This window comes from Borostomias antarcticus (genome assembly GCF_949987555.1).
Source record: "Borostomias antarcticus genome assembly, chromosome: 22".
Classification (NCBI taxonomy): Eukaryota; Metazoa; Chordata; class Actinopteri; order Stomiiformes; family Stomiidae; genus Borostomias; species Borostomias antarcticus.
The window spans coordinates 6540382-6567502 of NC_140255.1; the positions used below are offsets into that span (position 1 = coordinate 6540382).

General features: G+C 50.0%; 3 protein-coding genes across 3 annotated transcripts; 1 reads left to right on the top strand and 2 right to left on the bottom strand.

Moving 5' to 3' along the window:
• Positions 1-282: 282 nt before the first annotated feature.
• Positions 283-2420, bottom strand: vkorc1 (vitamin K epoxide reductase complex, subunit 1). Its single transcript, XM_084456348.1, has 3 exons — positions 1995-2420; positions 1453-1562; positions 283-1185 (listed from the first exon to the last, which is right to left on the bottom strand). Exons 1-3 carry the CDS (start codon positions 2183-2185, stop codon positions 977-979), a joined length of 510 nt encoding a protein of 169 aa, XP_084312474.1. The 5' UTR covers positions 2186-2420; the 3' UTR covers positions 283-976.
• Positions 2421-2902: 482 nt separating this feature from the next.
• On the top strand, positions 2903-11792 carry mapk7 (mitogen-activated protein kinase 7). Its single transcript, XM_084455993.1, is given in 8 exon segments — positions 2903-2993; positions 3872-4152; positions 4319-4484; positions 5993-6827; positions 6829-7495; positions 9144-10234; positions 10905-11038; positions 11238-11792. Coding segments are annotated over 7 exon segments (3321 nt in total). The 5' UTR covers positions 2903-2993; positions 3872-3875; the 3' UTR covers positions 11389-11792.
• Positions 11793-13225: 1433 nt separating this feature from the next.
• Positions 13226-26772, bottom strand: LOC311323698 (serine protease 33; the record flags this gene model as incomplete). The annotated part of the gene is made up of 6 exons (XM_084455994.1): positions 13226-13483; positions 13692-13855; positions 15186-15457; positions 16619-16698; positions 17241-17353; positions 26652-26772. The coding sequence occupies 6 exons, from the start codon at positions 26770-26772 to the stop codon at positions 13226-13228; spliced, it is 1008 nt and encodes a 335-aa protein (XP_084312120.1).
• Between the last annotated feature and the right edge of the window lie 349 nt (positions 26773-27121).

Below are 27121 nucleotides of genomic sequence, written 5' to 3' on the forward strand. Positions count from 1 at the left end.
ATAGATAGATAGATAGATAGATAGATAGATAGGTAGGTAGGTAGGTAGGTAGGTGGGTAGGTAGGGGGGTAGGTGGGTTGGGTGGGTGCATTTCAGCAGTGGGAAATTACAGCAAAGGTTGGAAATGCAGAATATACATAGTAGCAGATTAGCATTAGCATTAACAAGGAATATATACATCCATACATACAGCATGTGAAAAATATAGAATATATATGTGGGTGAGCCTGTGGCTTCAAGTGTTTCATATAAAATCCAACAATGACAACTGTTTTTGGACAAAGATTTTATTTATTTATTTTAAAGCTTACTGTATTACTTAATAGGGCCTAGGTCTGAAATGAAACAGCCAATATTTCAAAGGTACATGTGAATATGTGAGTTAATTAAACTCAAATAATCACAACACAATTCACACATTTTCTCTTTCTCTACACCAAGGGAACACATTGAAAGAGATAAATGACTGAAATGTTACATTTTCACAGACATAGTTCTGGGAAAGATGCCTTTGGTTTGGGCATCTTGCCTCTGGGGGAAACCCAGACTCTACCAGAGCCATGGTTTTATTTGCACTGATCTGAAAAGGCAGGATAGCTCTAAATACTCTGAGGAAGGCCTACTGGAGGGGGCTGCTCCAAAAACTGATGCAATACTGTATGTCCCAATACATAGTTCGCCACATGCAGTATGGCAAAAATACCAGGATGTCCTACTACATCCGGTCATGTTTTGCAGTATGCAGGCCAGCAGACTTTTCTGGCTATGGCATTATGATGAATCCCAGCTGTGGACGAATGTTGCTTTATACAGCGACAGATGTGGTCAAATTTCAAGGTGCAATGTTATGACAAGGTAGTATGTCCCTGTTGGATGCGTACTGCGTGCAAAGTTCAGTATGTACTTTCTAGGGGCAGCTGTAGTGCGTACTGGTGGCAAAAAGTCGAAGTATGCGATTGGGAAGGCAGACGGCGGTTCACCCCGTCTTCTCCTTCTCCTCCAGCCCAGAGCTCCTCTTCAGGTTGGTGAAGAGCAGCGCGAAGTTGACGATGTAGGTGGAGACGCAGACCATGCAGAAGTCCCCCAGGATGAAGGCCAGCACTGCGGCCAGATAGAGGGAGCCCGCCACAGACACCCAGGACGACAGCACCAGGGCCAGGGCCGCCCGGCTGGACACCGACTGGCCTGCACAGACACGCGGGACAGGAGAGGGCTGCTCATTACTGCAGTCACAGAGACGCACGAATAGCATTGGGTAAACTGGTTACCTCATCTGAACAGTAGTAACTGGTTTGTGTGTGTGTGTGTGTGTGTGTGTGTGTTTTCCCCATAAACTGACAGCCATTATCAGGGTGCTCATAATCGGCATCAATTGTGTACAAATCTGTAAATGTATATTTGATCTCAAATGGAATGAATACAACCGCACACTGTAAAGTACATTGAACTGACCCAGGGCCAGCTGCAGGGTGTAGAAGATGATCCCCAGCACGCTGTTCGGCTGATTCAGGACACTGTCTTTGGCAGCGAAGTATTGAACCAGCCCAAAACCACGTCCCCATCTGCCACAGAGAGTTGATCAGAATACATGTGATTTAATTAAAAGAGACGAGATTCAAACACTTCAGATTAGGAAAAATCTATATGGGGTTAAAAATATTAAACGATAGTTGCGTTTTTCATGTACATGTACTGAACCTTTTTTTATCCAGACATGTAAATACTGGGTTTAACCAGTGCAATAAATATTAATAACAGATGTAAAAGGATTTTAAAACGTGCATCAGTGTCATAGCGAACCAGGAGTTTGCTGCTACCAGAGGAATTCAAAACGTGGCACTGCGAGGACTGTGAAGCAGGGGTGACAGAAAAGCTATCTTGGGCAAATTTAGAGAATCACCATCAACGATGTGGATAGGCCTAAATACTCTGGCAATGCGCAAACAGACCACTGCATCTAACATTGAAGTGTGTATTGATAAATTACTATTTACCTGGAAGTAAAAACTTTGGAGCAGCTTACGGAATCTGCCAAATCGCACATCGCCCGGTACTCGGGGTCTCTCTCTCGCGAAAGCTCAACGTGGAGCGCGTACACCGACAACAGCAGACCGAACACGCACAGAGCGATTCTGGTTCTTCGCTCCCATTTTGGAATTCCAACCAAAATACTTTTAGATGTCATAGTGTTGTTTACTATCAGCAAAATCAGTAACAATCTTTAGCTTTAAGCAATTGCTACGTCTTTACTGAGACAAGGATGCTTGGCTTACTTGCCTAGAGCTCTCACCAAAAGCGTGATGTTTCTGTCTTTGAAAAATAAAACGGACCTTTGTTAGAAATTCCTTGAGAGAAATGTCGTAGTGAAATATTTGGGGACCGTGTTAAAACCTCGTAGCTGCAGGTCGTGATTGGGTAACGGGACGTCTGTACTATTGGATGGTGCAGATGTACCAGCGGTGCCTTATTTACATAGAATACACCCGCTGACGTCACGGCGGACTTCGACCTGCTGAGCTGCTGAGCTCGTCTCAAAAACCTGCCAAATTCAGCCTTAATTCACATTAAGCAGCATTGGCCCGACCGAGAGACTAAATAGCATTGACTTGAGGGCGAAGTCCTAGGAATTAACCATGGGGATTCATATGTTTAATATTTCTTTATCGTGATGACATGAAATGTTATGATGTTTGTAGCCTACTCAAAACAAATCATTTTGGAGCATAAATCCGTGACGTGTGTATGATTTGCCAAGACACCGCCCAAAAATCGACCATCGCATGCCTAAGCAGCCTGAACCCGCCCTAGAGAAGCCAGCTTTTCCATTGGGGGTTCTCTGTGAATGCCCAAAATCGGTTGGTTCGAAAACCTGTCATTCAAAAAGACAATACGGAAGAATACGAGGAAGTCGGCTGTTACCCAGAAGAAAGACCAAGCAATTGCCATGCCATTTCAGGATTGGAAATATTACAGCAACTGTAGTTGATTTCCAGGTGAATATAGATATGTTCTTATCCCCATGTATGCGAACGTGTACTATATGTCATGAGTTATTTATGAGGTATAAACACATTCCTCATTTAGCTTTGGCCACTGTAGTCTACCTTGCTTTCAGAAACAGTGAGGTGCAGCCAGATACACCGAGGTCTTTACGGGTATGAGGATACAGATACACCGAGGTCTTTACGGGTATGAGGATACAGATACACCGAGGTCTTTACGGGTATGAGGATACAGATACACCGAGGTCTTTACGGGTATGAGGATACAGATACACCGAGGTCTTTACGGGTATGAGGATACAGATACACCGAGGTCTTTACGGGTATGAGGATACAGATACACCGAGGTCTTTACGGGTATGAGGATACAGATACACCGAGGTCTTTACGGGTATGAGGATACAGATACACCGAGGTCTTTACGGGTATGAGGATACTCTTCGTTCCGAATGCGCAACTTGTTCAAGTGGAACAATCGACGATGCGCTCTGGGCTATGGAGCGCTCTTTATTACTGCCTGTGGCTTTTCGGAGTGCTTATCATTGAATTAGGCCTGGTTGTCAACAGTATAGGCTATAACAGAATTTCAAATCTATATATTTTATTGGATCTAAACTGGATTTGAAACTGATTAGTTCCATCATTGCAGTCAAATCCCACAGATGCTGCTGTAATTTCACCCAGAACCATACAGCAGCAGAGACGGTTCAAATTTCATAACCTCCAGTTTCATAATCTGATCCAAACACGTGTTCATATTAGAAAAAATCCATGGGAAAATCCATATGGGATTAAAACCATTAAGCAATAATTAATGAATAATCTGATAATCTCATCCTTCTCTCTCCTCTTTCTCACCTGGATTACAGGACCATGTCGTGCACGGAGGGTGTGGGCGGCGGCGACCCTGAGACCGATAAAGCCGCTCCGATGGGATGTGAAGACGTGGAGCGTGAGCAGAACCACCGCGGCGGTGTGGCGGAGGACCCCGGCGTCCTGGCGGACTCCAGCACCACGGCCAAGAACCTGGCGCTGCTCAAAGCACACTCGCTGGACGTCAAGTTCGAGGTGGGCGATGAGTATGACGTCATAGAGACCATCGGCACGGGGGCCTATGGCGTCGTGTCCTCGGCCAGGAGGCGGGACAACGGTGAGGTCTTCTGGAACTTGGAGTTTGGACTTGGGATGGAGAAATAAATGTCTTGTTTATACTGCGGTATGCGTGCTGGAAGAAGGGAGGTTGACCACATGTTTGTCAGACAGGACCTTTGTAGATGTGCTGCGCTCATCCTGACGTCCCTCTCGTTACCTCCCAGGCCAGCAGGTGGCGATCAAGAAGATCCCCAACGCCTTCGAGGTCGTGACCAACGCCAGGCGCACGCTGAGAGAGCTGAAGATCCTGAAGCACTTCAAACACGACAACATCATCGCAATCAAAGACATCCTCCAGCCAAGCCTGCCGCACTCTGCCTTTAAATCTGTGTATGTTTCATTTTTTCTTTCATATTTACACTTTTATACACCAAGCCATCATTCATTTACATAGGGGTAGTTTATAATGCACACAGCAAGAACCGTTGAGCCTAGTCCTAGATTTAAAAGCATTTCTAATGTAAATTATTTTTAGGACAGAATTTTTAATCTCCCTTTATAAACGTGGAAAACTACAAATGTGCTTCCCATCAATCAGCCCACACAGGCGTTCTCTCACACTGCACTTGTCCCACTTGTCTTCTCTCTCCTCCCCCCTGTTCTTCTCTCTTCTCTCTCCTCCCCCCTCCCCCCTGCTCTTCTCTCTTCTCCCTCCTCCCTCATCCCCCCTCCCCCCTGCTCTTCTCTCTTCTCCCTCCTCCCCCCTCCCCCCTGCTCTTCTCTCTTCTCCCTCCTCCCCCCTCCCCCTGCTCTTCTCCCTTCTCCCTCCTCCCCCCTGCTCTTCTCTCTTCTCCCTCCTCCCCCCTCCCCCCTGCTCTTCTCTCTTCTCCCTCCTTCCCCCTCCCCCCTGCTCTTCTCTCTTCTCCCTCCTCCCCCCTGCTCTTCTCCCTCCTCCCCCCTCCCCCCTGCTCTTCTCTCTTCTCCCTCCTCCCCCCTCCCCCCTGCTCTTCTCCCTCCTCCCCCCTCCCCCTGCGCTTCTCCCTCCTCCCCCCTCCCCCCTGCTCTTCTCCCTCCTCCCCCCTCCCCCCTGCTCTTCTCTCTTCTCCCTCCTCCCCCCTCCCCCCTGCTCTTCTCCCCCCTCCCCCCTCCCCCCTGCTCTTCTCCCTTCTCCCTCCTCCCACCTGCTCTTCTCTCTTCTCCCTCCTCCCCCTGCTCTTCTCCCTCCTCCCCCCTCCCCCCTGCTCTTCTCTCTTCTCCCTCCTCCCCCCTCCCCCCTGCTCTTCTCTCTTCTCCCCCCTCCCCCCTGCTCTTCTCCCTCCTCCCCCCTCCCCCCTGCTCTTCTCTCTTCTCCCTCCTCCCCCCTCCCCCCTGCTCTTCTCCCTCCTCCCCCCTCCCCCCTGCTCTTCTCTCTTCTCCCCCCTCCCCCCTGCTCTTCTCCCTCCCCCCCCCTCCCCCCTGCTCTTCTCCCTTCTCCCTCCTCCCACCTGCTCTTCTCTCTTCTCCCTTCTCCCACCTGCTCTTCTCTCTTCTCCCCCCTCCCCCCTGCGCTTCTCCCTCCTTCCCCCTCCCCCCTGCTCTTCTCTCTTCTCCCTCCTTCCCCCTCCCCCCTGCCCTCTTCAGAATCACTTTTATTGCCAGGTTGTTTTTAACACGCACTAGGAATTTGTTCTGGTCAGTTGGTGCATAACACTGATGGGTGGACGACATGAGACAGGGTGCAGGACTAGAGGGGCCAGAGCAGAGACAGGCTAGAGACAGGGCAGAGCAGAGACAGGCCAGAGCAGAGACAGGGCAGAGCAGAGACAGGACAGAGACAGGGCAGAGCAGAGACAGGGCAGAGCAGAGACAGGCCAGAGCAGAGACAGGCCAGTGTAACCTCTCTCCCCCTGCGTCTGCAGGTACGTGGTTCTGGACCTGATGGAGAGCGACCTCCACCAGATCATCCACTCCCAGCAGCCCCTGACCCCGGAGCACACGCGCTACTTCCTGTACCAGCTGCTGCGCGGCCTCAAGTACGTCCACTCCGCCAACGTCATCCACCGCGACCTGAAGCCCTCCAACCTGCTGGTCAACGAGAACTGCGAGCTGAAGATCGGGGACTTCGGCATGGCCCGGGGCCTCAGCTCGCACCCGGAGGAGTCCCACTCCTTCATGACGGAGTACGTGGCCACGCGCTGGTACCGCGCCCCGGAGCTCATGCTGTCCCTGCACCACTACAGCCTGGCCATCGACATCTGGTCGGTGGGCTGCATCTTCGCCGAGATGCTGGGGCGCAAGCAGCTGTTCCCCGGGAAGAACTACGTTCACCAGCTGCAGCTCATCCTGTCCGTGCTGGGCACGCCGCCGGAGGGCGTGATCGGCGCCATCGGGGCCGACCGGGTCCGCGCCTACGTGCGGAACCTGCCGCTGCGAGCCGCCGTGCCCCTGGGCAAGCTGTACCCGCGGGCGGAGCCGGAGGCGCTGTCCCTGCTGGAGGCCATGCTGCGCTTCGACCCGCGAGACCGCACGGGCGTGGTCCAGGCGCTGGAGCACCCCTACCTCTCCAAGTACCACGACCCGGACGACGAGCCCGTCTGCGTGCCGGCCTTCGACTTCGAGTTCGACAAGCTGCCGATGAGCACGGAGCAGATCAAGGAGGCCATCCTGGTGGAGATCCAGGACTTCCACCGCAAGAAGCAGAGCAACCGGCAGAGGCTGCAGTTCAGGCCGTTGCCCAGGGGGGGCGGCGGGGGCGCGGGGGGGGGGGGCGCTGGGCGACGACCGGAGGAGCTCGCAGGCCTCCGTGGTCAGCTTGACCAATCACACGCAGATGCTGTCGCAGCACCAAGCCCCGGAGGCCGCGTCCGCGCAGCAGCAGAACAATGCGAGCCACGAACGAGACCAAGGCGGCCGCACCTTCGCCAACAACCAACTGCCGGTTTTTAGCAAACACGCGGCCACGCCCCTTCTGGAGGCGCCCCCGTCCCAGCTGACCCAGAGCAACCTGCTGCGCCTGACCAAGGCGGAGAGCTGCCAGGACGTGGACATGCTAAGCGCCAGCTCGGACAGCGGCCAGCCGGAGACCATCGACCTCATCACCCCAGTGTCCAGCCAGGGGGCGTCGCCCTCCGAGGCCATGAGGGACTGTCCTAAGGAGGAGGAGCTGCCCGTGGGTCAGAACCTCCTGTCCCGGGCCGCGTCGTCCACCTCGGGGCAGGCCATGGCCCCCTTACCCGCCTCCCTGCCCTGCCTCTCCCTGTCCCAGGCCCAGGTGCACTCTTTGTCCCAGACCCTCTCCCAGTCCCTGTCCAAGGGCCCCAGGGCCCCCACGGGGGCGGCAGAAGGGGCCAGGAAAGAAGGGGCCATCTCGGAGGACACAAAGGCAGCGCTGAAAGCAGCCTTGCTCAGAAACAAAGCCAGGGGTAAGTCATGCAGTATATTTGATCCTTTTTTACCCTTTGAAAGGGCTAAAGTTCCCAATATGTCTACCGGTAGCTGAGAATCAGAGAACCAGAGGGTGTTATTCATTTGTTGTGGCTGAGGTTTATTTTATTTTTTTATTATTTTTATTATTATTATTATTATTATTATTATCATCATTTAAAATAATAATAATGATAATAGTAAATCAACCTTTATTTCTATAGCGCATTTCATACACAAAGGCAACACAATGCGCACACAATTTACAGGAATAAAAAGGGGGATAATTTACATATTGATGCTACCCGTGATTTTCCAAAGGGAAGCAAAAAAACAGTTCACCCATCTGAGCCCATATAGGAGAACTGTGAGAACACTTCCCTGACCTCTAGAACACTTCCCTGACCTCTAGAACACTTCCCTGACCTGTGAGAACACTTCCCTGACCTCTAGAACACTTCCCTGACCTCTAGAACACTTCCCTGACCTGTGAGAACACTTCCCTGACCTCTAGAACACTTCCCTGACCTCTAGAACACTTCCCTGACCTGTGAGAACACTTCCCTGACCTCTAGAACACTTCCCTGCCCTCTAGAACACTTCCCTGACCTCTAGAACACTTCCCTGACCTCTAGAACACTTCCCTGACCTGTGAGAACACTTCCCTGACCTGTGGGAACACTTCCCTGACCTCTAGAACACTTCCCTGACCAATGAGAACACTTCCCTGACCTCTAGAACACTTCCCTGACCTGTGAGAACACTTCCCTGACCTCTAGAACACTTCCCTGACCTGTGAGAACACTTCCCTGACCAGTGAGAACACTTCCCTGACCTGTGAGAACACTTCCCTGACCTCTAGAACACTTCCCTGACCTCTAGAACACTTCCCTGACCTGTGAGAACACTTCCCTGACCTCTAGAACACTTCCCTGACCTCTAGAACACTTCCCTGACCAGTGAGAACACTTCCCTGACCAGTGAGAACACTTCCCTGACCTGTGAGAACACTTCCCTGACCTCTAGAACACTTCCCTGACCTCTAGAACACTTCCCTGACCAGTGAGAACACTTCCCTGACCTGTGAGAACACTTCCCTGACCTCTAGAACACTTCCCTGACCTCTAGAACACTTCCCTGACCAGTGAGAACACTTCCCTGACCAGTGAGAACACTTCCCTGACCTGTGAGAACACTTCCCTGACCTCTCTCAACCAGAACATCATTCATAGTCATATTCATTCATCATCATTCATAGTCGTCTTTAGGGTTGCAAATTTCAAGGAATTTCATTAATCGCTAACTGTTAACCTTAACAAACGGTAGTCGATTAATTGATAAGAACGTCCCATGCCGGACTGCGCTTTGCTCGCTTCATTTTTTTGTCGTCTTCCGCTGTGTCGTTGAAATTTCCCGCCATCCCAATCAGCCTTCACTACATGGCGTGGCGCCATCATGTGCAGTCAGACCATAAATCATGATTACATTTCACGCAACTCCCATTGATAACGTTCGTTCCCCCCCCAAAAAGTTCAGTTCCATTAACAAGCAATTAATCAAGTAACCAAATCTTACTTGAGTAAATTCTTATCGGCAATTAATCGATAGTAGATGAACTGCTAACATCCCTAGTCGTCTTGGTTTCAGACGGCGGCAGTGCTGCCCTGGGCGTCGAGGCGGGCGGCGGCCCGTCCTCGACCTTCTCCTCCTCGCTGTCCGAGCCCCGGCGGCCCGTCACCGCCCAGGAGCGCCAGCGGGAGAGGGAGGAGAAGCGCCGGAAGCGCCAGGAGCGCGCCAGGGAGCGCGAGAGGAAGAAGGAGAAGGAGCGGAGGGAGGTGAAGCACGGGGAGTCCCTGGGCGGTCACCTCCTCAGCGACAACGACAAGAGCCTGCTGGAGCGCTGGAGGAGGATGATGGACGGCCGCAGCGACAGACCGGCGGCCAGCGACGCCAACGGGGAAAAGACCAAACCCAACCCTCGTCTGGAGCCCCCGCGGTCCGGCCCCCCGCAGATGGACGAGGAGGCCGGAGGGGGGGGGAGCCAGGCCCAGACGGCGCCGGGCCCCGGAGCGGACGCCGCACTCCCCAGCTTGTTCCCGCCCTCCGGCGGCCGCGCCCTGTTCCCCGGCCGCCGGTCCAAGGTCATGGACACGGCGGCGCCCGGCTGCGGCGCGGTCAAGAACAACAACGCGGTCAAAGCGCAGAGCGAAGGCAGCGGCGGCCAGGGAGGCTTCAGCTGTCTGCGGGGCTGGGCGGGGCAGCAGGGCGGGGCGGGGCAGCCGGTAGGGGCGGGGTCGTCTCATCAACAGCAGCAGCAGCTCCTTCCAAACACAACGTCCCAAACCCCGCAGGCAAGCTTCCTCCAGCCTCAGCTGCCTCCAGAGGCTCAGCCTCACCCTCAGCCCCAACCCCAGCCTCACCCCCAGCCCCAACCCCAGCCCCAGCCTCAGCTGCCCTCCCTGGAAACGTTCTTGAGTAAAGCTCCGGCGCTCGCGCCCGGAGAGGCCGGCGGCGGTGTGGGCAGGGGAGGGCAGAACAGCCTCCAGCACACCCAGCCCTTAGACAAGCTGTTATTCTCTCTGAGAGAGAGGTCGGGGACCCACGCACTGAGCCCCTCCTGCGGCCCCCCGGGGGCCCCCTCTCAGCCCCAGACCTGTCTGGGCTTCACAGACACGGGGCAGCCGGCCCCCCCGGCCCCAGACATCCACACCGTCACGCTGCAGATGTCCCAGTCACAGGTGGGTCTGTGGCAGGACCCCATTTGCCCCACTTGTTCCTCGCTTTCTCCCAGTGTTTTCCAATGTGGTGTTTGAGCTCAAAGGTGCAGTGTGTGTTTTAATGGCGACATCTAGTGGTGAGGTTGCAGATCGCAACCAACTGAATACAATTACGTTCTTATTTTCATGGGATTATACACTGATTAACAATAAACATACTTATGAATATTATATAAAATTTCTGCCTACGCAAAATTATGCCACTCAATTCTACACACTGCACCTTTAAAAGGTCAACTGCCAAGGTATTCAAACGCATTATACACAGAATGGTGAAGATAATTTCATGTGATAATTTTCTTCCCACACTAGATGGTAGATGATTGAAATACTACCTTTGAGTTTCCAGGACCCATCTATGGCTTTAATCACATTATTACAACGCTACCTGCATCAGACAGGCTAGCTGCACCATTCAGAAATGGAATTTAATGAAAACTGTTATTTTGAGTAATTTGACGACTGTCACTCATAGGCTATTGGTTACAACAGCGTTCCGCGCCACCGAAAAGCTAGTGATTGGATACGGTGGGCGGGCGGGTATTCACACCGAGGAGGAAGTTGAACGCTGTACGTACTGAGGTATCAGCAGAGGCTCCTCCCCCTGACGCCGTCTCGTCACTCTCTCCAGGTGGAGGACGTCCTCCCGCCCGTGTTCTCCGTCACGCCCAAGGGCAGCGGCGCCGGGTACGGCGTGGGGTTCGACCTGGACGACCTCCTCAACCAGTCCCTCACTGACCTGCAGCACGCCGACCTCAGAGACGGGTAAATCATTCACTTAGTCTGTGTGTTTGTGGAGGGAGCGCCTGGTCTGGGATATTAACTCAGCTCATTAGAGTGAGCGTTTGATCAAATGGAACATCTGTTTTTTAAAGTTGGATGTAATGATATGAAGTGCAGCCCAGCCTGGCGGCCATGACGGGATCTGTGTTCTTCACCGCAGCGTTCTCCCCTCTCTCAACAGCTACAACGACTCCGCCCCCCTCTCTGCCTCCCTGCTGTCCGATTGGCTGGAAGTTCACCGTATGACTCCGGCCGACCTGGAGTCCCTTCAGCAGGAGCTCCAACTGGGCTCTCCCATGATCCTCTCTGACTCCATCCCCCCTGACACCTGACTCCCTCCCTTTGTCCTCCCATGATCCTCTATGATTCCTGACTCCCTACATTGTTTCTCCTGGAACAATAGAGTAGAGGCGTCATGCCGTGGGTGTGGTTACCGCCCCTTTTTGAATAACTTTGAATCTGAAATGGCGGCAAGTTCAAATCGGCGGCAAATCCCGCCCTAGTCCCGCCTCCGTTTCACCCAAAAAGGGGCGTGTCTGCATGCGTGTACTTCCTATTTACTTGGACCTGATGTCACGGTGCTCTGGTTGAGTTCAGCGAGGCCTCCTGTTGCTCTGCTGGAGGTTACTACTCTAGGAAAGCTTGAGCTCTGTTAAGATGAAAGGAACACTGGAGGAGTAGTAGGTCTGCGTCTCGTTCTAAACACTACTAGCACAGCCTGTTCCTTGTGCCAATGTTTTCTATCATTCTATCTCGCAGTGTTCGTTTTCTATTTAATAAAGAAAATGTGTGTCAACTTGTTTGGATGTTGTTATATAAGGAAGATGACACTAGACCACATAATTGCCTTTATACTAGAGGAATAAGACCAGAATACGACCATTATACTAGAGGAATAAGACCAGAATACGACCATTATACTAGAGGAATAAGACCAGAATACGACCATTATACTAGAGGAATAAGACCAGAATACGACCATTATACTAGAGAAATAAGACCAGAATAGGACCATTATACTAGAGGAATAAGACCAGAATAGGACCATTATACTAGAGGAATAAGACCAGAATAGGACCATTATACTAGAGGAATAAGACCAGAATAGGACCATTATACTAGAGGAATAAGACCAGAATAGGACCATTATACTAGAGGAATAAGACCAGAATAGGACCATTATACTAGAGGAATAAGACCAGAATACGACCATTATACTAGAGGAATAAGACCAGAATAGGACCATTATACTAGAGGAATAAGACCAGAATAGGACCATTATACTAGAGGAATAAGACCAGAATAGTTGGTAGGAATGAGCAGTTTTACAAGTGTTTAAGTTTCAGTGCTGTCCTATAAAGTTTTACACAGTTGAGAGTAGGGGTGTAACGATACACTATTGGGTTGACGATAACAATACGATACGATACACTAAGGGCAGGTGTGAAGCGTTGCAGTAGCGCTGCTGTTCACACCAGTAGTGCATTTCTCCACATCTCTACTCCACTACACTGAATTTAGAGCTTAACTGTTGTAATATCATGGAGGCCTAGAGACAAAAGACGTGTTTGTTACCAGCACTGTGTAGCCAGCGTACACTGATATACAATAAACATATCACAATATTGTTTTCACCTTGACGATACGTATTGTGACGTTTCTGTATCGCAATATATTGTGGCACGATATATTGTTCCACCCCTAGTTGAGAGGGAGGTGAAGCAGAAGTCTTGCCTTCCAGCACAGACTCTCCTGGTTCTGACTAAAGCTCATGTTACAAGGAGAAAAAAGGATAAAGGAAATAAGATACAGAAAACACAATGATTTGCTTTGTTTTCATATTCAATACAGAAATTATTGATCATTTATTTATTTACATTTGTCATTTCATGAAATCAAAACGTTGGGCAAATCTTCATTAGAAAAGGCACAAAACACATCTGGCAGATCATCATTTGCGCTACAATAGATACAATTCCATATACCATATTACGGCTTCCATATGAATCAAATGTAATACAACCCTGTAAATTTCACTGATAAAAATAGCATTGTAATTGTGAACCACTTGCCTTCATATCGGTGTTTACATTTGCACCCATACAGAGATTTCCTCCTTCATTGGTGAGATATCGTCTCAAACCCCCAGTCCTTCAGTTCCCCCCCCCGCTACTTCAGGACCTGCGCTACCAGGAGCGCGGACAGAGAGGCGGCCAGGACGGTCAGTCCCCCGGCCCAGCTGGGGCTGGCCCGGCCGTAGAGACGGATGTCCGGCACGGTCCTGCGGATGAACCTGGAGAAGGTGGACAGCTTGGCGTAGATGCCGGGGCGGTTGGGCTGTGCGCAGCCCAGTCCGAAGCTCACCACGCCTGCCTGCACCCAGGTCCCGTTCACCATCTGGCACACCAGGGGGCCGCCGGAGTCGCCCTGGGGGAGGAGGGGGGGGGGGACGGCGTTACTCATCTGCTATGACGCGGAGGCACCGCAACCCGACACCGCGCGCCGACAAGCTGCCGTGACACACGCCCGTCGCAGACCGCCTGCTAAAGACAGCGTGACGGCACAGGCGTACGACCTACGACCCGACACCTCCGCGTCTCGCCTCTCGCGCGCGGTCTCGCCGCTGTCAGGTTACCTGGCAGGAGTCCTTGCCTCCCTGCTGGAAGCCGGCGCAGATCATGTCGTACAGGACGTCCACGCGCTCCTCCTCCGGGTCCAGCTGGTACATGTCATGGCAGGACGCTCGGCTGATGATGGGCACCTGCACCTCCTGCAGGGTCCCCACGCCAGGGAGAGGGACTGGCAGGACGGGACAGAGACAGAGCAGCCATCACACACTCAGCAGCACGGCTCAGAGACTCATCCCGCAGGGTGAGACCAAGCAGCCATCACACACTCAGCAGCACGGCACAGAGACTCATCCCGCAGGGTGAGACCAAGCAGCCATCACACACTCAGCAGCACGGCACAGAGACTCATCCCGCAGGGTGAGACCAAGCAGCCATCACACACTCAGCAGCACGGCACAGAGACTCATCCCGCAGGGTGAGACCAAGCAGCCATCACACACTCAGCAGCACGGCACAGAGACTCATCCCGCAGGGTGAGACCAAGCAGCCATCACACACTCAGCAGCACGGCTCAGAGACTCATCCCGCAGGTTGAGTCATTTATTTGCCCGGCAATGGCTGTTCTTACAGCGTACAGATTTGATGCAGTTCAGCCATAAATACCTTCTATTTGGGTTATGATTAGAGGTGGGAAGGATAGGGTTGGTTAGGTTATGATTAGGGGTGGGAAGGATAGGGTTGGTTAGGTTATGATTAGGGGTGGGAAGGATAGGGTTGGTTAGGTTTTTAAAGCAGAATTTGAAGTGAAACACAGCAGACAATAGACTGCTAACCACCTACAACTACCCCCCCCCTACCAACAAGACTACCTACCCCCACCTATGATTACCTACCCCTAAAATATGACTACCTACCCCCACCTATGACTACCTACCCCCTCCCAACAAGACTACCTATCCCCACCTATGACTACCTACCCCCAAAATATGACTACCTACCCCCACCTATGACTACCTACCCTCTCCCAACAAGACTACCTATCCCCACCTATGACTACCTACCCCAAGACTACCTACCCCTACCTATGACTACCTACCCCTACCTATGACTACCTACCCCCAAAATATGACTACCTACCCCCACATACAGTACTGTATGACTACCTACCCCAAGACTACCTACCCCCCACCTAAGACTACCTACCCCCATCTATGACTACCTACCCCCACCTATGACTACCTACCCCCACCTATGACTACCTACCCCCCACCTATGACTACCTACCCCCCACCTATGACTACCTACCCCCCACCTATGACTACCTACCCCCACCTATGACTACCTACCCCCCACCTATGACTACCTACCCCCCACCTATGACTACCTACCCCCCACCTATGACTACCTACCCCAAGCAGCTCGCACTGTTATGGGTCTTCAAAACAACCCGTTGGACTACTAACTGATAGAAACGAAGACGCACAGCTACTCAGCAGCGACGCCATGGACATCCTCTCTCCTCAGCACGACGGCGTGCGGCGCCGACCCTTCCTGCTTACCTCCGTCGCGGATGTTCCCCCAGCCGGTGACGTAGCACGCCATGCCCTCGGGGAAGAGGACGCCGGCATCCGGCAGACACACCGGCTGCACGCGCTCCGACCAGGTCACGGGCGAGGCCAGCTGCACCAGTGCCAGGTCCTGCCCCTGGTGGGGCTCCACGTAGCCAGACGGGACCACCACCCGCGCCACCTCATGGAACGTCTCGTGCGGGTTCACGCTCTCGATCCGGTAGCGCCCCACGTACACGGAGTAGTCGCTCACGTCGTAGGGGCTGGAATGACAGCGTGACGACCAGTGAAACCAGCTCTAGTGTGGGAGATGACCAATGAGCCAGCTCTACGGAGATGACCAATGAGCCAGCTCTACGGAGATGACCAATGAGCCAGCTCTACGGTGATGACCAATGAGCCAGCTCTACGGTGATGACCAATGAGCCAGCTCTACAGTGATGACCAATGAGCCAGCTCTACGGTGTGGGAGATGACCAATGAGGCAGCTCTACGGTGTGGGAGATGACCAATGAGCCAGCTCTACGGTGTGGGAGATGACCAGTGAGCCAGCTCTACGGTGTGGGAGATGACCAATGAGCCAGCTCTACGGTGTGGGAGATGACCAATGAGCCAGCTCTACGGTGTGGGAGATGACCAATGAGCCAGCTCTACGGTGTGGGAGATGACCAATGAGCCAGCTCTACAGTGATGACCAATGAGCCAGCTCTACGGTGTGGGAGATGACCAATGAGCCAGCTCTACGGTGTGGGAGATGACCAATGAGCCAGCTCTACGGTGTGGGAGATGACCAATGAGCCAGCTCTACGGTGTGGGAGATGACCAATGAGCCAGCTCTACGGTGTGGGAGATGACCACAGCTCTATGTCTAGGTCTGGTGTCCAGAACGCAGCACATGAACGGGAGTCGGGAGGCGCTCTCAGGCTCACTCCCTCCACGCTGGGCTCAATCTCCGTTTCTCTGACCTGCAAACACACGATCACCTCCCCACGAACTCACCTTACACACTGAAAGTGAAGCGACTTTATTCTCTTTCTCTTTGTTTAGGGAGAGAGACCCTGCTGGAACACATTAGCTTTTGGGAGGAAGCCCTGTTTACAAAACAATACAGTTGAGTTTCCTCCTACATGTATTCAAGGTGCTATCCATATCAAGCACCTATTGTATTTATATTTTGCTACACTTGCACTCTGGCTTCAGCACTAGATTATACTCCTAGTCACTTGTTTAGAAAGGAGATGCACTTGTGAGTTCTGGTGAGTAGTAGTACACTGACTACCTACGTTAAATGCAATCATTGTGGATGAAAGCGTCTGCTAAATGACTATGGTAATGTATTTAGAGGTAAGGTCATGTATTTAGAGGTATTGGTAAGGTCATGTATTTAGAGGTAAGGTCATGTATTTAGAGGTAAGGTCACTTACTCTGGGAAGCAGTGGGCGGCAGACAGGACCCACTCCTGGCTGATGAGGGAGCCTCCGCAGACGTGACCATCCTTGGTCGTCTGGAGAGATAGAGAGAGAGAGAGAGAGAGAGCGAGGAGAGAGAGAGAGAGAGAGAGAGAGAGGGAGAGAGAGGGGGAGAGAGAGAGGGGGAGAGAGGGGGAGAGAGAGAGGAGAGAGAGAGAGAGAGAGAGAGAGAGAGAGAGAGAAAGAGAGAGGGAGGGAGAGAGCGAGAGAGAGAGGGAGAGAGAGAGAGGGGGAGAGAGGGGGAGAGAGAGGGAGAGAGAGGGAGAGAGAGAGAGGGGGAGAGAGGGGGAGAGAGAGAGGAGAGAGAGGGAGAGAGGGGGAGAGAGAGAGGAGAGAGAGAGAAAGAGAGAGGGAGAGAGCGAGAGAGAGAGAGAGAGAGGGAGAGAGAGAGAGGGAGAGAGAGGGAGAGAGGGGGAGAGAGAGAGGGAGAGAGAGAGAGAGAGAGAGAGAGAGAGGGAGGGAGGGAGAGAGGGCAGAGAGGTGAGCCACCACAGCAAGGCCAGATTGACCCTCACCCAGCAGGTCAGCATGATGACCCACCCACACACACACACACACACACACACACACACACTACCTGGATGTCCACCTGCCATGGCCATTCCCCATCGACGGCATTTGCTCCTCCCACAATCCTGTTCTCCATCATGGGTGGTCGACCACATTGTTGAGCACGACAGACAGAGATAGCTGTGGATGATATCCCAGTGGTCAATGGAAAAGCATAACCAGGGACTAGGGTCGCAAATTAGCCTCGGCTAGAAACCCTATATATAACACATCTGTTTCACGTTATTGTAACCTGTTACAATATTGTTTGTATTGTCCCTGACAAATAAACCAATAAATACATTGTAATCTTTTGTTACAATAATTTTAGATGTGTGATTTCGTAAGTAGCTGTGTTTTTGAACTATTGTATTTTACTGTTATTATTGTATTCACTATCATGTTTCTTTCTTTTCTTATTTATTCTTGAATTCTATTTATGAATTGTAGTATTTTCTACTAATTGTAGTATTTTCTGCATTATTGTATACATTGTATGTATTGTACTGTATGTTTTAGTTGAGGACTCTTGGAAGACTAGCCGATGGCTAAAAGAGATCCTAATAAACAAACAAACAAACAAACAAACATAACATTGAAAAAACAGGCCGTTATCCCGGGGCTCAGAATGGCACTAAAACGCCGCCACTTCAGCAGCAAGAAAAGCAGTGCCTGAAGGTAAGAAAGACTCACCTGTTACACACCAAAAAAGGCTCACATAAAAATAGGATTCTGGCATCGCGTTTGAGTTGCGGGCGGATTATAGGTAGAACTTTTCCCCACAGGATCCAAAAGGTTCACTGTTTAAAAACTGAAGATTGAGAGTTGACCCTGATCGAATTACATCGTCGAATAGATCAACAATAGTTCCATTGTTCCGAACTTTTATAGAGTGACCTAGCAAATTCCTCCGTAAGAACTTCAGACAGGGTTTAAAAAAGACTGAGAAATAAATAGCAACAGTAGGCGTACAGTCCAACAGGTAGACGAACTCGGATTTAAAAACTCTAGCGAACAACGGTAGGACGATTATAGGAGCGCCAGGTTTGGTTTCGACCTCGACAAGAGGTTTCAGGATTCAGTAGGTTAGCGTACCTGTTCGTTAGCAGCCAATCACACCTCTGACCCCGCCCACACTATCCACACCGCTAGTTCATGTTTCTCTCGAGACGAGAGAGGGTTTGAGAGAGAGAGAGAGAGAGAGAGACGAGAGAGGGTTGGAGAGAGAGAGAGAGAGAGAGAGGGTTGGAGAGAGAGAGAGAGAGAGACGAGAGAGGGTTGGAGAGAGAGAGAGAGACGAGAGAGGGTTGGAGAGAGAGAGAGAGACAGGAGAAGGATGGAGAGAGAGAGACGAGAGAAGGATGGAGAGAGAGAGAGAGACGAGAGAAGGATGGAGAGATAGACGAGAGATGGATGGAGATAGACGAGAAAAGGATGGAGAGAGAGAGAGACGAGAGAAGGATGGAGAGAGAGAGCAGCCCACTAGCCGTCTGATGCGATGTGTCACGCGATTGTATATTTTGATTTACTGTATATTTTGTATCTATTTTAAGTTTATATTTATTCTTGATTGTGGTCCTTTATTGTCCTTTGCATACAATTCCCCCCCGGGGACCCATAAAGTAGCTACAGTACAGTACCCACCTCACATGTTTGAACTACTCGAAAGTCTACAGTATATAAAGTATAAATATAAAGTATATATATATATATAAGTATAAGTCAATAGGCATATATAAAATAAATATGTTTTCATTGTCTGTCCGAAACATAAAACTAGACGGAACATGTCTACACCAACATGATTGATATAAATAATTCAGTGATGTGCATCTGAGACAGCGTATGACACCTACAGATCAATAGTGACAATTCTCTTGAAGATCAATAGGCAGCTTAACTGTCATGTCAATAATAAACAGCATAGATAATGACAGATAAAATAAAAAATCTTACATGTTACATCATGGGCTGGTTGACGTTTATATGCTCTAGTTTTCCAAACTGGATGAGCTGGTCTGACAAGAAAGGAAGCTGTGATCAGCAGACATCCCAGCTCAAGATAAGCCTCTCCGGTTTCCCTTTGTCCCAGTGGATCTGCTCTGGTCCCAGTGGACATGGATTGACTGACTGCTGGTAGATTGAATGTGCCAATGAACATCACCAACTATAAAATATCAACTTTGACCTAAAGCTAAAGTTACATGAATTCTCCGTCTGTGTGTGTGTGTGTGTGTGTGTGTGTGTGTGTGTGTGTGTGTGTGTGTGTGTGTGTGTGAGAGAGAGAGAGACTATCAAAACATATTGTCTATATATGGCTTTCAAAAGATGATATTTTGAATGTTCAATTGAGTTTCTTAGTGTAAAAATGAATCTGTCTCACTCATTCGGATTTACTGGATTACTGTAACAGTGCTAATTATACATTTCTACATTATTAATTGCCTTTGTTTTGCTTTTTTGGGTATAAACCTCACCCCTCTCTCCACTCTCTTTCCCTTCCCCCCCTCTCTCTCTACTCCTCCCTCCCCCCTCTCTCTCTCCCTCTCTCCCTCCCCCACCCCTAGGCTGTGTCTAGTTTCACAGGGAAATTGAAGGTGTCAGGGACAGAGAGGAGGAGGGAGGGGGGGTCAGGGACAGAGAGGAGGAGGGAGGGGGGGTCAGGGACAGAGAGGAGGAGGGAGGGGGGGTCAGGGACAGAGAGGAGGAGGGAGGGGGGGTCAGGGACAGAGAGGAGGAAGGAGGGGGGGTCAGGGACAGAGAGGAGGAGGGAGGGGGGGTCAGGGACAGAGAGGAGGAGGGAGGGGGGGTCAGGGACAGAGAGGAGGAGGGAGGGGGGGTCAGGGACAGAGAGGAGGAGGGAGGGGGGGTCAGGGACAGAGAGGAGGAGGGAGGGGGGGTCAGGGACAGAGAGGAGGAGGGAGGGGGGGTCAGGGACAGAGAGGAGGAGGGAGGGGGGGTCAGGGACAGAGAGGAGGAGGGAGAAAGAGACACCATAGAGTGCTGCCTGAGGCTACACAACGACGGAGAGAGAAGCAGAGATGGGGACAGAGAGAGGGGGTTAGGGTTAGGGAGAGATGGAGACAGAGAGAGAAACAGAGAGAGAGACAGAGAGAGAGAAAGGGAGAGAGACAGAGAGAGAGACAGAGAGAGAAACAGAGAGACAGAGAGAGAGAATTTGAATTTTAAAAACCCTTTATTAATAATTCACACTAAAAACAGACAATAACAACAACCACAAACGTCAATACCAACAAAAATCCGTACACACTCAAAAATTAAACACTAACGCTCCATCCCGCACACAGCATAAGGCCCCCCCAACCCCCCATACACTCATAAAAGTCGCCAGGTGAAACTGTGATCGTATTTTAGACTTGTCTAGTCCAAAGATTTACCAAGATACGTTCAAAAGGTTGAGTCTGGTTTATTGAATGAAATCAAATACTTGCGCAAGGACTTCCTGAACAACGCAAACAAAGGTGGTTTGTCAGAGAAGTGAAGTCAGTCACTTCTGGCTGTGGCTTATGTACAGTCCAAAACAAAGGTACAGTGTACCAGGATGTGATTGGCTACTGCATTGTACATGAATGGCAGGCGTGGCCAAGAGTAAAGACATGTGACATGAGAAAACTAAGAAAACAAAAGGTCTGAATCAGAGCAGGAAGGACAAGGTGTGGCCTTTCTGACTTGGACAAAAGAGCGAGGCAGAGCTATGCAGAGTGTGTTTACAATATCAAAAGGGGGAGAGCTGAGGTGTTTTACATGACTGAAACTGGGGTTTTGCAGGGGACTTGGGGGGAGGTGATAAATTATAAAGACAAAGGCTTAAGGTGGGTTTAAGGTGTTTGGATGTAAATTCCTGGACAATCCCTCATTTGTGCCTGAACAGGCACACAAAAATAAAATCCAAACACAGTGTAAACAGTCAGCTATGCTATACATGTGGAAAGGAAATAATCTCTCCACTAGGTGGAAACTTTAATTATTTCCTCTCAACGTGCAAAATCACACACCAAAACCCCTTGCTTCAGAAATTTGACAGGAAACAAGATAAAAAATTGACATGATTATATACTATTTTATAGTCTAAGAGTGGACAACCATTCACCAAAAAACAAACTTGATTTAACAAGGCAAAAAAAAAGATAAAATGGTTACCAGTGTAAGAGGGGCAAAAAACCTCTTGGTCAATTTAGAGGAAAAACCCAAACTTATTTATCAACTCATGTTTCAATCATTGCAACTCTTGTAAACAAATATGATATTTTTCAGATTATTTCAAAGTTCATTCACTCTTGTGAGGAGGTGACCGGCAAGGTCAGTCTCCGATTGCTCATCAGAGGAGGGGAGAGTGTGGCGGTGACTGTCAAGGTCACTCTTGTTCACAGTGTATCCCAACAGTCATTTAGGTGGCACTTCTCTTTTGGGCAATAGAATGTCATTGGGGAATGCAAGGCGTCTTCTCTTCTAGATCGCAACTTCGATGTCGCGTTGCTTGAAATCAGTTATGTTCAATGTTAGTGTGTGCAGGTGTGTGTGCGTGTGTGTGTGGTGCATCTTGTGAGGAGGTGACCAGCAAGGTCATTTTTCCTCCGATTCCTCGTCAGAGGAGAGGACAGTGTGATGGCCCATGGTTTTGGCCTCTGAGCCCTCTGGTTCAGCTGCATTCTGATCTCCTGGTGTTTGCGATCCCTTGGTGGACCGTCCTCTGCTGCTTGGACCCGTCGGCAATGGCTTGCATGGGTCCAACGAAGTCCTCTCAGATCGCTGTCTGCGTGATGAGTAGAAACTGGTACGGCCCGAGCCACCTCGGCGAGTTCCAGCTCCTTCGTCTGTGGTCGTGGATTAGGACCCAATCCCCAGGAGAGATGTGATGCAGGAACCCCTCCTTAGCCTCAGGAAATGGCGGTCCTCACTCTGTTGGAGACATCTGTTAACATCCTCCGCCACCCCTGTTTTGAAACATGATCTGGCCCGTGGGCTAGTTTGAAAGCATAATGAAAACATGAACGAGGTAGTACAGGTTTGTCATTAGGCCCTAGATACAGGTTAGTTTGGTGGTGGAAATGTGCACTTAGTCCTTCATTTCTTTTTCTCCGCAGGTGGAGCAGATGCTTGTAGGTCAGAAATGTAGGCTCTTGAACTGAACCCGGTCCATCCCTGTACTGCTCCACGTAGGGTCGGCCCGGGTCGTGCTGCTGGAGGGCTCACCTCGGCGCTCCCGCCTCCAGCACAGGCTGATGAAGTGCTCCGTCTGTGGATCCACAGATGAGAGAGACAAACAGAGACAAAACAGAGCAAAAGAGAGTCCTCTGGTCTGGTCTCCCTGTTCCCTTCTTTGGTCAGGAACGGTTATTCAACAGTCTGTAGGAGATACTCAGAAACATGGTTAAGCGCAAGCTCCTGCTTTGGGGAAAAAATGTTGTTATTCTGTCAGGAAAACTTAAACAGGGTGACTGTTCAAGTGTCATTTAGAGCCAGTCTGCAGTAGCCTACAGTGACATCAGGGGCAGTGTTAGAATGACTTCAACACGCTTAGTCCCCAGTCATGATCAAGGCAATTGGATTTGGCTCTAGCAGTTCTCTTGCGATTTTATGAAAATAAAATACGCTATATTCTCGTCTCAACAAAACAACACCCCCTAAGGGTGAAAGCAAAAATTTCCTGAAGTCAGGATAAAAAATAGAGATGAGGCAAAGAAAATGACACTAAAAATGTATTGGCTTCATTTACAATTAACTAATCAAAAAACTCCATCAAAGCTTCATTTGTATAGCTAAAATTTGTATCTCTAAACCCCTCCCTCTTCTGCATTTGAGGACAGAGTATTTGGGCACTGCTCCTGTTTCATACTTATCTGTCGCTCACAGTGAGTTGGTGACATGGCGTTGGTCTGCATCTCACGAAACCCAGATCGCCCATCTGTAGGGAAACAGGCCAGTAATCTCCATCTCCACCTCCGGTCTGTGCCCGTCTCCTGGTTCGGCATTCGCCCATCACTCCCGGAACGACAGTTGTCTGTAAAAAACCACTCAGAAAAAAACACTCAGGCCCGATGAATGTGCCTTAAACTATAAACATGAGATATTTAACATACTCATTTAAAATATATATAAATTGGGTTATGAGATGCTGCATTCAGATTAAGATACTGGCAACCCTTATCTATTCCCCCCACTATTATGCACAACGCTTATGTCTTAAGCTACATATCAGAAAGAGAGACAAAACAAACAGTTAAAACAGACAAACAGCAGGTCCCAAGCAGTCCCCAGGAAGGCATGATCCAGGCTTCTCAAAGACCTGCCGCCCAGGGTCCATAGCACCTGAAAATTAAGACTCAAAACACAGACTGGGTTCAATAGCAGAGGAGAAGGCCTAATGCCAGCTCCTCAAAAAACACATTATCATTATATGAATGAAAAATCATACAGTAGAAATGCATAAAACGAACAGCTTATGGCCATTCATTGACTATTGAAACAAAACTCCTGAATCAAACACCTATTTAACCCTGTCAGACTTTTGAGTTCGCTCTACATCTATTTTATCCTGTTTATTTACCTTAAAAATTAAAACTCTCTATCTTGGCTAGTTTAAAATCACCCTTATGGGTTGTTCAAGGGAAGTCCAGCAGGTGGCGCTCGACTTCAAAATCGGAGGCTCTTCCTTCCGGAACTCCTGAATCCCCTAAACTTTCCTTCCTGACCTAAAAAAAAAACTCTCTCGTTCTACTCTCCCAAATCTTAAAAACAGACCAGTCTAGAGAAGTAACAGGCTTTTCCCTTAACCCTCTAGCTGAGCCCGAATCTTAGAATTTAACACTAAAATGTCAGATGTGGATGTAAGAAATCGAAAATGCTTTAGCACATAACGAAATTCTGCCAACAAACGCTCGCAGAAATATGCTTCAGTGCAACAATGTCATCAGGCTAGACGTTTGCAGTAGAATTCTTTACATCCTCTAGCATATCTTAATAACTAGTGTTACAGGGACACCTAGTGGTGATCCCAAAATGTTGCATGTATGACCCGGAAATTGTCTTTGGCAGCGCGGGGAAATTTAAAGAAACAAATCCCAAATAATCACGACGCAGCCTAAAAAACCCCAAAACAGCAATGAAAGGAAACCTTATGGTTAACTCACGGCGGGAAAGAATACAATTTCGAAAGAAACACACATTAAGACATTAAATTCGCTTAGTACTCACTCAGTCAGGAATCTCTTTGTTCTCCCTCTGGCTCAAGGCGGATCACCGGGAGTTGTTTTCCGGCGTCTCCTAGGCAACCAGTTAGCTAGCCTACTGGGAATCTAGCAGAATTTTAACAGTCTAAAAAGGGTACAAAACAATACTTTACCTGGATCCATGGCGCGCGTAACAAACATACAATCAAGAGCCGAGGCTCAAAAATGCAATCAAAAAATCCCACTGAGCCGGCGAAAAATAGCGCTTAGACAAACATAAAGACAACACAACCCCGTTCGGGGACAAAAAACAGACACTCCGGAGATTAGCTGGTAATCGCACTCACTGCGAACTTCAACCCATTTGGAAATCGCACTCACTGCGAACTTCAACCCATTTGGAAATCGCACTCACTGCGAACTTCAACCCTGTGGGAATCGCACTATCTGCGAACTTCAATTCTGTGGAAATCGCACTCACTGCGAACTTCAACCCTGTGGAAATCGCACTATCTGCGAACTTCAATAGGTTCCCTTCTGTGCTAATTCTGGAACATCGAGCTAAAGCAACCCAAAACGTTATCCTAGAAGTGCACTTTCACTTCTTAACTACAGCCGAGCCGACAAACAATCTAAACTGTAGTCTACATCAACTGTAAGGGAGCGAGTCCCAACCCCAAAACACACCCCCCGGTAGCCTAAACAAGGACGAAGTCAAAACGACAATACGATATAAATATGTATATTGCTGTTCACATCTCCTTGGATAGTTACTTACTTAATACCCACGCTGGGGTTTCCTGTTTTCAACCAATCCAGACCAACACAACTGAACCAAATCAAGGCAAATACAACTCAGAACCACAAGAGGGTTCGTTTAAACGTACCTGTGAGCCTCAGGAATCCAGTGGCAGAACTGAGGAAATAATCTCGGCTAGCGCTCTGGCGCAAGAGAGAAAATTGATTTTCCAAGCCCATATGGACCGACACGTCTGCCGATCAGTCCTATCCACTGGAATCCCGGCAACACGCAGGTAGTCCTCCCAGATCATCCGCGTCGCCAAACTGTGATCGTATTTTAGACTTGTCTAGTCCAAAGATTTACCAAGATACGTTCAAAAGGTTGAGTCTGGTTTATTGAATGAAATCAAATACTTGCGCAAGGACTTCCTGAACAACGCAAACAAAGGTGGTTTGTCAGAGAAGTGAAGTCAGTCACTTCTGGCTGTGGCTTATGTACAGTCCAAAACAAAGGTACAGTGTACCAGGATGTGATTGGCTACTGCATTGTACATGAATGGCAGGCGTGGCCAAGAGTAAAGACATGTGACATGAGAAAACTAAGAAAACAAAAGGTCTGAATCAGAGCAGGAAGGACAAGGTGTGGCCTTTCTGACTTGGACAAAAGAGCGAGGCAGAGCTATGCAGAGTGTGTTTACAATATCAAAAGGGGGAGAGCTGAGGTGTTTTACATGACTGAAACTGGGGTTTTGCAGGGGACTTGGGGGGAGGTGATAAATTATAAAGACAAAGGCTTAAGGTGGGTTTAAGGTGTTTGGATGTAAATTCCTGGACAGTCGCCAGTCAAATTCCACTCTCAGCCGCGCGGTCATCAACCCCTTGCACATCGCCACCAGATCAACTGACCCCCCCACCCACAATGCAATTCCTCTTCGTCTTCCAGATGGACAGCTTCGCCACGCCAAAAACCATATTCAGCAGTACATGCACCCCCTCCCTCTGCACAGAGTACCGTGGACCCAAAATAAAAACCTCAAATGAAAAAGTCACCCCCAGCCCCTGACACCAACCTCGAAGAAGATCAAAAAGCCCCCCAAGCCTAACACAGGTAACAAATAGATGCTCCACCCGCTCCCCCTGCCCACAGAACGGACAGCCCTCCCCCGTACCAGGATCCATGTGCGCCAGATACCTGTTAGTAGCTATAGCCCCATGCAAGACCCTTCACTGGAGATCCCCGGTTCTCTTATCAGTGGGTGGCTTGTACAGGGGCCGCCAACAGCCTTTCGGGGAGAAGTCCCGACCAAAAAAATCTGCCCACCTCGAGTCCCTCATTGTGGCCAAAGCCCGCAAGTGTGCGACTTTCACACAAGCGAGGTAGACAGCCTTCTTACTGCCTGCTTGTAATCTTCCCAGCTCAAGGGTCCGGAATGTCAAAAAACTCCCTCTCTCCTCCTCCCACTCCCCAACAGCAGGAGAGACTGAGAGTGAGGGGAAGGCCCAGTCACGTCCATCCTGCCACTGTGTCAGACAGAGACCATTCTGTACATACGCCACAGACTCCTCAGGCAGGGACGAGATGACCTCCGCCACCACTTTCCTCAGCAGGCGTACCGACCGAACCGCCATGGTCTCCCCCAGCTGATCCACAGGCGTCCTCAAAAGATGTCCCAGTTTAATACAGCCTGCCTCCCCCAGCCGGGAACGCAGACTAGGGGAAGCGAAAGTCTCCGCTTTAACAAGGTCAGACCCATAAAGGGGCTCCTCAAACAGCCAGGGTCCCGCTCGCTGCTCCGGGTCACGTCGCACCGTGAAAGTTCTCCAGGCCACCAACACCGTCCGATAAAAAGGGGTTCAAAATCCCGCCAAATTGACCAAATCAGGTTGGAAAAGGAACAGCTGTTTGTCCAACCCCAGACGCCCCGCCCTCCTCAGGAGCAGCCCCGCGGTGTCACGCCAGCGGGACCCCGCCCCATAC